The sequence below is a fragment of the Drosophila hydei genome, unplaced genomic scaffold (assembly GCF_003285905.1).
Source record: "Drosophila hydei strain 15085-1641.00,03,60 unplaced genomic scaffold, DhydRS2 tig00008139-arrow-pilon, whole genome shotgun sequence".
Lineage (NCBI taxonomy): Eukaryota > Metazoa > Arthropoda > Insecta > Diptera > Drosophilidae > Drosophila > Drosophila hydei.
In genome coordinates this window covers 1,460,820-1,473,624 of record NW_022045847.1, presented here as the reverse complement: position 1 = coordinate 1,473,624, position 12,805 = coordinate 1,460,820, and the positions used below count along the sequence as shown (strand labels likewise).

Here is a 12,805-nt window from a genome sequence, read left to right as displayed (position 1 = left end):
ATGAAATGAAATGAGCAAAATAAATGTTTTCGATAATAGAACTGAGCGTCTGTATTCTATATCACTTGATGCCAATATCTGTCTATAATAATAATATTTCATAGAATATCTGCTAGGCGACTACTGCACGACCTGTTCTGCATAAATATAATGCTACGCCCAGCCAATTCCATGAGCCTTACGATGCCATTTCGACTGCCACAAAAAGTGTTGCCTACATTTCGGGTGCTCCCAAATGCGAATGCTTAGCACTGGATAATATTAAAGCCCCGTTGGGCTAATTAAGTGCACATTTACAGCATATGTCGGGGCTTATGTTCCAGTTAACGACTCTCAACAGCTACCTTAGCAAGTTCAACCTTTGCTTTTAGCGGAACTCAATGTTCATGTTTATTACGGTCCAGCTTGGTGTTTCTTTCTCTTCTTTTTTCACTCGTTAGCGCAGCGTACAAAATTTATTTGGGGGTTGTGTCTCTTTAGATGCTAGCGGAATGTGTGCTAATGAATATTAACATAAGCTGAACGAACACAAGTCCAAATGAGTCCAGATTAATGAAATATGCTGACCATAAAAAAATAATTGCATATTCATTTCGCCAGTGGAAATAATCTACAGCGAACATAAATCACGTGAAAGCATCTGGTGTCATAGTTTTAACTTTATTATTAATTATATACTGAAATCAATTCTGTTTTCACAAATAAAACTTTTTTTTTCGTGTAATATTTTCAGCTAAGCCCATTATTGATTATTGTTTTGAATGAATTAAATTGAGCTGATTAAATTCGTTGAATTGATTGCAAGCCAGGATTTGTAATCAGCTAATGTCAATTAATATATTTATAAATTATTTCATAAATAATATAAAATGAACATTCAGCTTTCATAGTGGAGATCCAGGATAAAGTTTACTTAGGCCAATAGCTGGCGCAGCTTAGCTGAATTGTAATGCGTAGCTAATTTGTATATTTTATGGTTTCAGTGGGAGGGCGGGTTGCGGTGGATACTGTGGCCCAGTTAATAACTTGAGTAGCGACACGAAAATTTGCCAAGTTAACACTTTCATAAAATTATTTATTGGACAAGTTGCTTTAAGAGCACAAAGAACTGACAGCAAAGCCCCTTGGCGGGCCGGCGAGTTGACAGCAAACAGAACCAGCTCGAAAATAAAAGACCGAAAATTGCCGAACAAATATTAAAGACAATGGGCTGGGTGATGGGGTGACCGTTAGACTGATGCGGCCATAGTTAGAAAAGGGAGCGACTGCACGGGATTACACAATGGCTGCCATAATAATATGTCGTCGTTGGCAAACGGCAAGTGGCTCGTAAAACCGACAACACCGAAAATCTGCAGATTAACCCAACGGCAATGTCCTCGTCTCGACGTCCTGCCCCGCCTCGATTATGGCAATGACAATAACACCAACGCCAAGAAGAGCAGAAGCAAGAGGAGTACGCAGGATGAACGAAGAGACGAGCAAGGCAAAGTAATGAAAACGCGCAAATCCAAGACAAGCAACGCCCACTGCCCAGCTTCCCTGCTGTGGGTAATAGTTGCGATGCCGATAAGCCTCACAGAATGCTTGTCTCCGCCTGCTGCCTCCCATTACCTTGCTCGGCGCTAGCTCGCGCTCGTTAAGTCTTTAGCATGAATAATGATAAGTTTCATGCCTTGGTCTGTGCTGGCCACAACATCTCGGACCACTTCCGGTGCACGTCCAACCCGACCTGCCGCCTTGGCTTCAACAGTTTCCTTTTGCTTAATTCGAGTGCGCCTGTTTAGTAGCCTTTCAAGCGGTCAATATGGCGCACAAGAGGGCTCTCATATTTAGCATCCGCTGTTCTATCGCAGTTTTCATTTGTGTTGTCGTGACGTCTGCATTAATTATTTATGAGCGCAACACGGCGTATAAGTGATTTAATCTATAAAACTGTTGCAGGAAGCTGATCTGCACATAGCTTTTAATTAAATACACAAAAAGAGAAGTAGCTGCTGCTCGCCCTAATCAAAAAATTCTAATTAAAATATGATATTTCAATTTATGTCTTACTTGGGGCATTTTTATTAAAAAAGAATTCATTTTGCAGTTTAGAAAAATTCTAAACGATATAGCAGTTTACATATTGGATGATTATATGAAGAATATTCATAAGCCTCGTTTAATTTTCGCCTTGATTGTTAGTTGGCTTTCTGCGTACAGCGGTGCGTATACTTTATGTTCACATTCAATTACTATCATTTATGGCTGCATATGATATATGAAACTTATTTACCTCTTTTATTATGATCATATGCATAGCCTCTGCAGTTTTACATATGGCTCCTCAAGAGATTTACCAAAACTTCTATAAACATAAGCCTTTTGGAATAGTGGAAAGTCTGATAAGGCCTACCATCCACAGTTTTCGAGGTGGAGCTTTCTGACTCATTTACCAAAAGAGATTCAGCTGCTTTTAATAAGTAAGGAGTATTATGAGGTCGGAATCACCTGACTGCCACATTCAGAATGTCATCATTTTTTAATTAAGTAAAGTAATGCATTTTCTGCGAATCTTACGCTGTGATAGCAGCTCCATGCCCAGCGCATAGCTACGAGCTCCTCGTTTGATAGCTTTTCGGTCCACTTTTTATGCGACTTGCGGGAACTTTTGAAAAGTATTTTCATTTTATGATTTCGAGCTGTGCCACCTAATTGCCCAGCGCGTACTTTGGTGCGGTTTAATGCTAATGCAAAAGTTAAGAGAGATTTATAGAAATGCAGGTCTCTTATACTTTCTGATAGCTTTTTATTGCTGCAACTTTAGTTAGAGCCTGTCAATCAGGTGGTTAAGTCTAACTTTGTTAATTCCTTACAGGAAATTATAATGTCCAACTTACAAAGCCCGGCCTGAGGCTGACAGGTCTCAACTTCAACGAGCAATCCAGAGCAGCTTAGTGCATCTTTAAGAATGTCAGCGATGTTGACAAATTGCAGCGAAAGGCGACCAAGCGGTAAAATGGCTAACGCAGCCGTTGCGACAAGGCATTGCACTTAACTTGACCAACATCCGGACCCAGCTACAGCCATAGTCACAGCCACAGCCCCCCACAGAGACTAGTTGATGTCACGACCAGACTTAGACTTTGGCTTTGGAACGTTGCACATTTTATTTGTGCCAATGATTTTCTAATTTTCACTGGGCTAGCGGAGATGAAGCGCAGCCAACAAGTTGCGCGAAAAACAATGTCCCAGCATGAATTGGAAAAACAAGGACCACAGCCATATCTGCCTGCAACAAGGACAGCGAATGAGAAAAACAAAAGAAATCGAAATTAATTGAAATATCACATGAAGTGAGCTGAGCTGAGCTGCTGCTGCTGCTGCTGCTGCTGCTGCGGCTTTCATCATGGGTCACTCCGTAGCCCGGACTTAAACTCAACTCAGCTCGTCAATGCCTTTTATGATGCCCTTGCGACCGCCTGGCCACATTTTTAATTTACTCCCGCAACGCGATGCCAGTGCCGCTTCACTGGCGGCTTTGTTTCCATTTATTTTCCCCAACCATCCTGCGCTCGTTCGCTGGCCGGTTCAATAAACCCGCCATACGGTCAGTCAGCCACATTGGACATGCAGCAGCAGCACCGGGATTACAATTGCGACGGTCACTGCAAAGTGGAGCCGACGCTGAATCGGGGATTCGCAAGAGGAATCGCTTTAAATGTAGTTAATTCTGATTTGCTTGTCTTTAGCCCGCCAAGCAATTACCTTTCTCTCGCTTTGCCATCAGCTTGACTGCTCTGCAACTCGATTTTCGGAGAGCCTCGACATGTTTGCAAATGCTGCTGGCAGTGAGTTAAACTTTGTAATTATAGCTACCTGGACTTCCAATATTAGTCTTTAATCTAGTAAAAGTACTCAAAGGACAGATATATAATATAATATTAAATAAATATATATACAAAATTTTGATTTAAGAACTTGTTTAGCTATTAGCTTACGCCTCTTAAATTATTAATAAAATAAATATATACATATATCATTCGAATTGCTATATATCATATATGAATTATGGTCTGAGTAATGCTTATATCACAGCAAAAACTTAAAGACTGAAATAAAATATTTCCATATATCATATATGAACTATCGACTGAGTAATGCTTATATCACAGCAAAAACTTCAAGACTGGAATAAAATATTTCCAATCATCAACAACACTGTTTTATGCAGTTGTTAGTTGGCTTATTAAACTTTAATTAAACTCAACTCAAATTCAAAATCTTACTCAGATACAACAGAAACCAGACTTTAAAGCAGTCAGTAAACTGCAAATTTTGTCAAAGCCGACTACCCCTTGGTAATTAAAACCGCTAAAGAACTATTTGCCAAATAGTTTTTTCCGTTTATTCCTATATATGTGTTATTCTTTGTTTTTACCATTTATCGTGACATTAGTTTACTGTGCTAAAGGGGGGAATCAGTTTAACTGCACACACATGTGTGTGTAAGGCACATTACTACACTCACTCACACACATGCGCGCACAGTGATGTGCAAACAAAGGCCTGCCGGAGTCCTGAATATCCTGGCTCGGCTTCTGCATCTGCTGCTGCTCATTGAGCCAACATTTGCACAGTTTTGGTTCGGTTCGCTGGTTGCTTGGTTGCCCGCCTGCGCGCTGTTAATAACATGGCTTATTGCTGCCCATAATGGGCGTGTTGCCCGGTTGCCTGTCAACCTATTTACGTGTGTGTGCCTGTGTGTCATGTGTGTTTACTCCTGCGGTTGTTAGCCTGTGTGCGGCCATATTGGGCATGTTTGGGCTTGTTTTTGTTTGCCTGTGGTAACAGCGGCTCGTGCATATGTTTTTCGAGCAGATTTCCCGAGAGATGGCCGTTGCTTTGATGTGACTTGAGCCGGTGCGCTCTTATGCACATCCTCTTTCTCCACACAGCTATCTCTGTCTCTGACTCTGTGTAATATTCCCTTAAGTTCACTTTGTTAAGCTTGCCTATATTAGTGCTACAACTTCTTAGCCAAACAGCTTAATGCGCTAGCGTTTTTATAAATGTTGAAATAACACTGCAGCGAGACATGCGACAATTGTCTGGCGTCCAATTATGACGACTGCCATTTCTCAAATAATTTCATTAAAATGCACAATGGAAGCAAATGCTCATTTGCTTGTAGCAACAAATTAAGTTATGAACGATTCCATGCCTGTGGCTCCTTAGAGTTGCATTCATGAACTGACAATGTACCACACTGCGTATGCTTAACAATAATATTGTAGCAGCTGCAAAGTGTCTGCCATCTCGTGGCGGAAGTGCAAAATGGAATGCAATGGGAAATAAAGGCACAACAGGAAAAGGCAGCCGAAATGCCAGGACGCAATAAAATAAATAAAAATACAGCTGTGGCAACTTCCTGTTGCCGTCAATTTGTATGCCGAGGTCCAGCTGACAGCGTAAGTTATTGATTATGTGATATGTATTCAACAAGAAGAAGAATGAATTTGCCATACGCTCCTATAAATCACAGGGAAAATGCGTCAGTTAATACAAATAATTTTAATAATTTCATAATTATAAAATTATAATGAGAATCAAATGGGAATATCTGTAGAATTGTTACGCCCAGTCCGTGTCAGAATCTACAAAAATATCTATAGTTCTAAACCTTATAATTTAAAAAAAAATTACCAAGCATAGTGTAGTCACTACAACTTGGAAATGATCAATTTCTGAATGGATAAAATCGATTATAAAAATCAGCTTAAAATGCTTAAGAGCTAAATGATATGGGTAAGTATTATATGAATCATAAATTGCGCAGAGTTCGATCCTACCAAGAAAAAAATTTGCAAAGCCAATAAAAGCCGATGAATTAACATTTAGACTCTTAGTAAATGCAAAACCGATAATGGCAAAGGAGTTACAGAGTCGAACCGAATTTAAATGAAAATATCGTTAAAAACTTCTGAATAGACATTATTACATAAAGTAAAAGTAAACTTACTAAAAATTTAATTATAAATATAGATTTTTAAAATAAAAATAAACAATTACATTCATTTCAATAATGTCTGTCAATGGACAATTATAGCTAGCCCTATTGGCATGGATGAGCAATACCAGAAATGTGGGTCCTCTTTTTGATTTTACGCTCTAGCCAGTCCGTTTAAAAAACTAAATTAATTTTAGGCTAACATAAATGAAATTGCAACATGGCCGTAAGAGCACGGTATACTGAAGTCGAGTATGCCCCACTATCGCAGTCTTTGTTTTTCATGGCAAGTGGCTTTTGCTCGGCCTTATTTGGACTGTTGACAGTCGCCAACCTTATATTGTCAGCACTGTCGTGGCGAACTTCACTTAATTAACATTTACCTTTTGGCAAGAGTCCATTCTCGATGATGCGCGCCTCGAGTAGTAGTCGTGGCAGCAGCAGACACAACGCAATGAGGATGTGCACAAAGGCTGCCGTGGGTCCTCCGTGGGTCCAAAGGGCGCGCAAGGTGCCACCGCGTGCCTCCTCCTCGAGTCCATCGTGCGGTGCCAGCGTGCATCGACGCTCTTTGGCGCCAGTCGCCAATTTGATTCCATCGTTAGCCAAGTTGCCTACCTGTGAAGCAAAGCAAACACTACATTACACTCACTTTTCAGAAATGCACAAATAGAATGAGCTGCAAAATAGCCATCAACTGTTCCAGTTTCAGCTGACATCTGGCATAGTTAAAACTTACTGCCCGCTGTCGCAGCTTCAGCTCTGAATAATCGCAAAGTTCAACTGGAAACTGTCTAAAAAGACTACATTTTATTTAAAATTACCTAAACAATAGCTAAGCAGTAAAAAAATTGATTAAGGCTATGTGTGTGTTGATCAACTGTAAAACTTCTATACATTCCACTTTAAACACATATTTCCTTAACTTATTTGTAATTAAGCAAGAAATTGATTGACTTAAAGGAACAAATCAAATTATATAAGTTATTCCCTTCCTTTGTCTTTAGCAGTCTCCCTGGGTTTCGATCTAAGTTCGATTATTCTATATCGTACAAAAGACTGCTCGGTCAATTGCATATGATTTGGATACCAAGCTATAAAATCGACAATTTAAGCATTAAGCTTTCATGTATCCTCATTTTATATATATATATATTATTCACAGTCGAAATTGGCTTTAATTTGTTTGTATTTATAAATAAAGCAAGCCATAAATCAAATGAAAGCTTTTGCAGCACAGCCAAAGACACAACTAAAAATATGCCACCAAATTGAAATCCCTGGGAGGCGTGTGCATTCAAAACCACACACAATACCACCTGAGAGCTCCATTTGATACAGAATCTGAGCTCGCGGCGTGACGTGCAATTAATAAAAAATAAAATACGTACATAAAACTATGCAAAACAATAAGAGTAAAATATTAAATAAACTGCTGCGTTTACAACAAAGTAAAATGTATTGCGGGTGTTTTGAGTTTGCATTTTTATGCGCGAAATATCGCGTATGCGACGCGTTGGCGCATAAAAAATGCACGTGACAAATGGTGAAATGAAATATTTATATATACAGCGTGTGGATTCACACACACGTATGTGTGTGCATTTCTATGTGTTAGTGGAAGTAAGGGAAACATAAAAATCACGTGCAGCATATAAATAAATGTGCGCTGCTGGGCTTTTAAATTAAAAACAAGCAGACTTCATGGAATCACAGTGAGAAGCGAGAAGACAGCCATTGCAAATGGATCTCGCTGCGATTTAGCTTGCTTTGCTCTTTGTTATTGTTTTTGGCTTTCTACGAGTTCGCTGAGTAAAGAGAGTATATTAGTTTTGGGTAGTTGACTCGAGAGCATTATTCGAATGGCAGTAAGAGCTTAGAGGTTAGGTAATAACAATTTAAATGGTTCAAAGCTCGACAAGGAATCTCAATTTTATAGTAATATATCTCGGCAATAATATAATTGAGAATACAAATTTATTTTATTACATAATTTCAAAGAATATACAAATAATTGTATTTTCTATAAAGAAGTGTTTCTCAACTAAGCAACGATCGTTCTCTTATTGTTTTCAATCAGTTCCTGAGATGACATGACAGGAGATATACTTCCTAGTTGGATACGTCCGATATTCTGACTTGCTTTTGGTTTGTTTGCTTTGGATTCGGTTCGTTTCGTTACGTTACGTTTTGCCGTGAAACAACAATGATTGCAATTCGCAAAAAGCGAAACCCATTTGAAGTGCACACGCATACACAGAGGAGCTCCAGTTGCAGCTGCAGCACTGTGTATACTGTGCGCGTGTATGAGTGAGATGGAAAGTGGACACCCATTTACCCAACGAGATAATACTTTAAGCGTGCCGACACATCGCGGTTAAAAACCTTACCCGCGCCCGACTAAAAGAAGCAACACAACCGCCAGCATCGCTCTTTATATGCTGCATTCACATATGCAGCACAGTGTTTGGGAGTGGACCAGGTAACCCTAGGTAGTAGTCAGTCCTTGGCCAGCCACTCCAACATACAAATGGTATGTGTTATCCTGCCAAAATCAGCAAGCTATTTGGCAACTGTGCTCATGTACGCTGGCTGCATGTTGCTTTTTTCATTTGCCGCAAAGAAATAACTAACTTAATGTTCATTTAAATTGCTAAATTCCCGAAGTTCCAAGTGTGCTCCGCATAAAGCTGCTTCCTCTATCTTAACATTCCAGTGCTTAAAGCACTCTTTTTTCATTCATTTATTTATGAGCAAACCATTTACAAAACTGTATTTGAAAGTCATCATATTAATTGGCAGACAATAGGAAAGCGCAGAACAAAATATACAATAAGATATGAGAAATAATAAGAAATATTTAAAGAAAAAAATTTAGGTTTCGGGCAAATCAAACTATATTTATGTATGCTCAGCGTTTTCACATTTTTACAATTAGTATCGAAGTGGATTTCTTGTCAAATTCAAAAGCAACGAATTTCGAAGGCGAATTTTAAAAATTCTCTTACGAATCGCAGTATTATCGATTTGTGATTCTTTTAGAAACAATTTTTTATTCCGGCTCAATGTATCGTCCAATTGAACTAGCAGCCAGCACCATTCGACGGGTCACGGGAAATGTTTGTTAGTCAAGTGCTGTCAATTGCCTTCTTGCTGCTCACAGCAACTGCTGCTGTGGACGTTGGTCAGCGTGAGTTATGCAAATCTACATGTGCTTGATAATTATGTATTGTCATTGAAGGGACCGAAGAGACGCACGCCAAGATAGTGGGTGGCTATCCAGTAACCATTGACGAAGTTCCATACATTGTGTCAATTCGTGCACGTGCCTATCACGAGGCAAATTTCGGCACTGGCCACATGTGCGGTGGCTCAGTGATATCGCAGCGTGTGGTTTGCTCCGCTGCTCACTGCTTTGAAATGTGGGTAACGTTACACACCGATGGCTTTATTACCTGTACTCACTACCTAATATTTAGAAATAATACGAATCCGGTGCAGTATAGAAGTTCCGAAAACTATGTTGTCGTAGCCGGTATAACCTATATTAATGTAAAGAACAATTTTACTCTCGTGTATTTGATAGAAGAGATCATTGCGCATGCGAATTATCGTCAAACAACGCTTGAGAATGATATTGCTTTGTTATTCCTCAATGGTATTATACCCACTGACTCTCCGTACATTCAGCCCGTGTCGCTCGTCAAACAGCCTTTACGGGATGGTTCCATTTGCCTAATCAGCGGCTGGGGTAACCAGCAGAAACAGCTGATGGCCGCTAACGTGCCGATTTTGCCCCAACGTCTCTGCACCTTTATCTACCTCTTTCTGCCCAAATCTCAAATGTGTGCCGGCTGGCTGAAAGGCGGCATTGATGCCTGTAGAGGAGATTCGGGTGGTCCTCTCATTTGCATGAACTCCCTCACAGGCATAATTTCTTGGGGCATTGATTGTGGCCGAAGATTTTTTCCAGGTGTCTACACGAACATTTCATACTTTATACCGTGGATCAAAATGGTTAACTCTTCGCTAAATTACGCAGAGTTCAAGACTATGAGACAACTACTGCTCAACGGCAGCTGTTCCTACGCCTTAAATTTCTATGTACTCCAAAGTGCTTTGCTATTAACAATGCTCACATAAGCGAAATGAAAATATAATATATATATATTTCTTATAATATCGTCTGTATATGCAAATCAGAATTACCCTAAATATCTGAGATCTGAGACGACGAGCTCAGTTGAACCAGCTAATCCGTTTGCTTATTGTGTTTTCGATAGCTCATTCCATTTCCATTAACGAACAAAAATCGATAACTTGGCTTCTTTTTTTAAGCGTAGCCGTAAATATTAAAAATATCTATCTTACTGCTTCTACTTCTGTAATAACTACAGAGATTTGGGATTCTTACTCCCCTTCGCAACAAATTAATAAAATGCGTATTTCAAATACCAGAGACTTACGACTAGTAAAGCCTATGCTACCTTCAAAATCTCACACAAGTGTTGACCCTGACAAAAATATGAAGTTTGAAATTGGAAATGATGAAATATCAATGCTCTGTATGAGGCGGACATGAACATACGAGTGCTAGACCCAAGTCTTTGATTATGTACTTTCTATTGCAAATGCTTCTTTGCCTAAGATACGCAACAAATTAAGTTCTGTCGGATTTGACTCAGCATGGAACACGACACTAAATGTGAAAATTCTGCTGCCATAGACTCCTAGCAGTCTGCATTCAAAGGCAAAGAGTGGACAGCAACTATGAATTTGAAATAATTGGCTGCAGATATACTGCCTGCTAGCTATTTCCTGTGACTGCGCCTGTACATACGGCGGTGCCTGTGCCTGTGCCTGTGCCTGTGCCTGTGCCTGTGCCAGTGCGTCCTGATAGCCACGCGTCAATGACCAATGTTAGGCTTCGGTTTTTGCTCAGTCAGTGAATTGGCCTTTGCTGTTGGCTTTATTAAATGGTTGCCGTGTGATCCCATTCCTCTCCCATTCCTCTCAATTATCCTGTTGCTGTTTGATTTGCGCTGACTGCCATGCTGTGGCTGTGCTGTGACTGATAGCCAGATTTTGGTTGACTCCCAGCTGGAGTTGTGTATGCGGCGGTGGGGCTACGCTTTCATTTGCATAAAATTTTAAGCCATATTGAGAGCTACATATTTCATACACTGCTGGCGCATCGAGGGCTGAATCTGCTCGCGATAGTGCTTTCTGCTGTTTTATTTTTATTCCACTCTTTCAGCTTTTAAGTTGTCTAGAAACAAGCCAATTATCGGAGAAAGACCCGCGACAAGCTGTCCATATACTGTTTGTGTCCTGGCTTAAATACAAACTAACAAAAGTGACAGAGGACATACTCTTATTTGCCTCCTACTCCACACATCGTATGCCGTAGAGCAAACGCCGTATCTGCAGCTTCCAGCTGCCCCTTTATACTGCTGCCCTCTCTCTCACTCTCTCTCTCTGGTGCTGACTATTTTAAGTGGCATTAACAGTGCATGCCGCACAAGATACTTTACAAAAAATTCCAAAGCCTTCGACTGAAGCGATATCGATTTTGATATACTGTTTTAAGCAATATATAGCTAGCTCTTTGGAATTAATGTTAGAACAACTGAATATCTGAGGATAATTAAAAACTTATCTTCGAGGTGAATAATGGTATTTCACAAAATGTTAATTATGTAATATTAAAAAAAGAAAACTTAAATATGAAATTTATTACGTTAGATTTTTACTAGATATTTCTCTTTAGAGTTCGTCTATACCCCACTTTCATAGCACACTTTTAATGCACAGGGTATAAAAAGCCGTTTTCAAGTTATTGTATTTTTCTATCGAGGTTTTGCCAACGCCATCGTCTGCCTGCACTTCAAATAGACAATAAATAAAGCACTATGTGTTAGAGTGAGACGGCATCTGAGTGAGATGGAAAATGAAAAAGCCATAATTGCATTTATTATGCTGATAAAAGCAGGGACATGAACGACACAGACCTACACTATATGCGAGCGATTCCCTGTGTGTGTGTGAGAGTGTGAGTATATGTATGTGAAAGGATAACCAACGCAATTGTATCAATGTTGGCGCGTGTTTGTGTGTGTGTATCTGTGTGCATTCTCCACATCGGCAGCCATTTTGTGGCGCAGCACGAGTCAGAAGCTGGTCAGGATAACTGTCCAGGAGCAAGAGCGTATGCCTTGTTTGTTTGCAAATGAATTTAATAACGAAAATAATGCCACTAAAAATAGTTCATAGAGAAACAAAGGATGCACGCCAGTGCAGACGCCAGCAGAGTGCAAAATACAATTTCATTATCGTTCATCGGGCGTCTGTTGTTTGCCCAGACAACCGCACAGTTAATTTCGTGATCCCAAATTAAGTTAAGCCCCAGTTTATTTAAAGGAGCAACTCACCTTAAATACGGCCGATGTAAAGAATACGGGCAGCAAAATAAATACTACGCCGGAGAGTACAATTTGCAGATTTAGCTCCCCAACGGGCTCGATCTTCCAGGGTATTAGCGAACAACCTGTAAGTAATACAAATCAGCGTTAATTAAATCATAACAAGAGCACTTGTTTTTTTAGCTGCGTTAACTAAAAGCATCTCAAAGGAGGCGTAGCAGCAATGAATACTATTATGTTCCCATTTTTATCAGCAACGAAATATTTGCAAATAAAATATATGCTAAAAGCAGCGAAATTCTGCGCAGCATCAACTGATGTAGAGTCCAAGTAAAAATAAACACCTTAAGGAGATTCGAATAGCCGCAATTATATATACTACATACTATCA

The 12,805-nt window shown here is 39.7% G+C and overlaps 1 protein-coding gene across 2 annotated transcripts in view; it reads right to left on the bottom strand.

The window, feature by feature from the left end:
* Positions 1 to 12,805, bottom strand: part of LOC111601360 (protein tincar) — a 66,413-nt gene that overhangs the window by 6,980 nt on the left and 46,628 nt on the right. For both annotated transcript variants that reach the window (XM_023317893.2, XM_023317895.2), the window contains exons 5-6: positions 12,424 to 12,539; positions 6,376 to 6,610 (exon numbers count right to left, since the gene is read on the bottom strand). In XM_023317893.2, the coding sequence (XP_023173661.2) occupies positions 6,376 to 6,610; positions 12,424 to 12,539 (351 nt within the window). The remainder of the gene's footprint in view (positions 1 to 6,375; positions 6,611 to 12,423; positions 12,540 to 12,805) is intronic.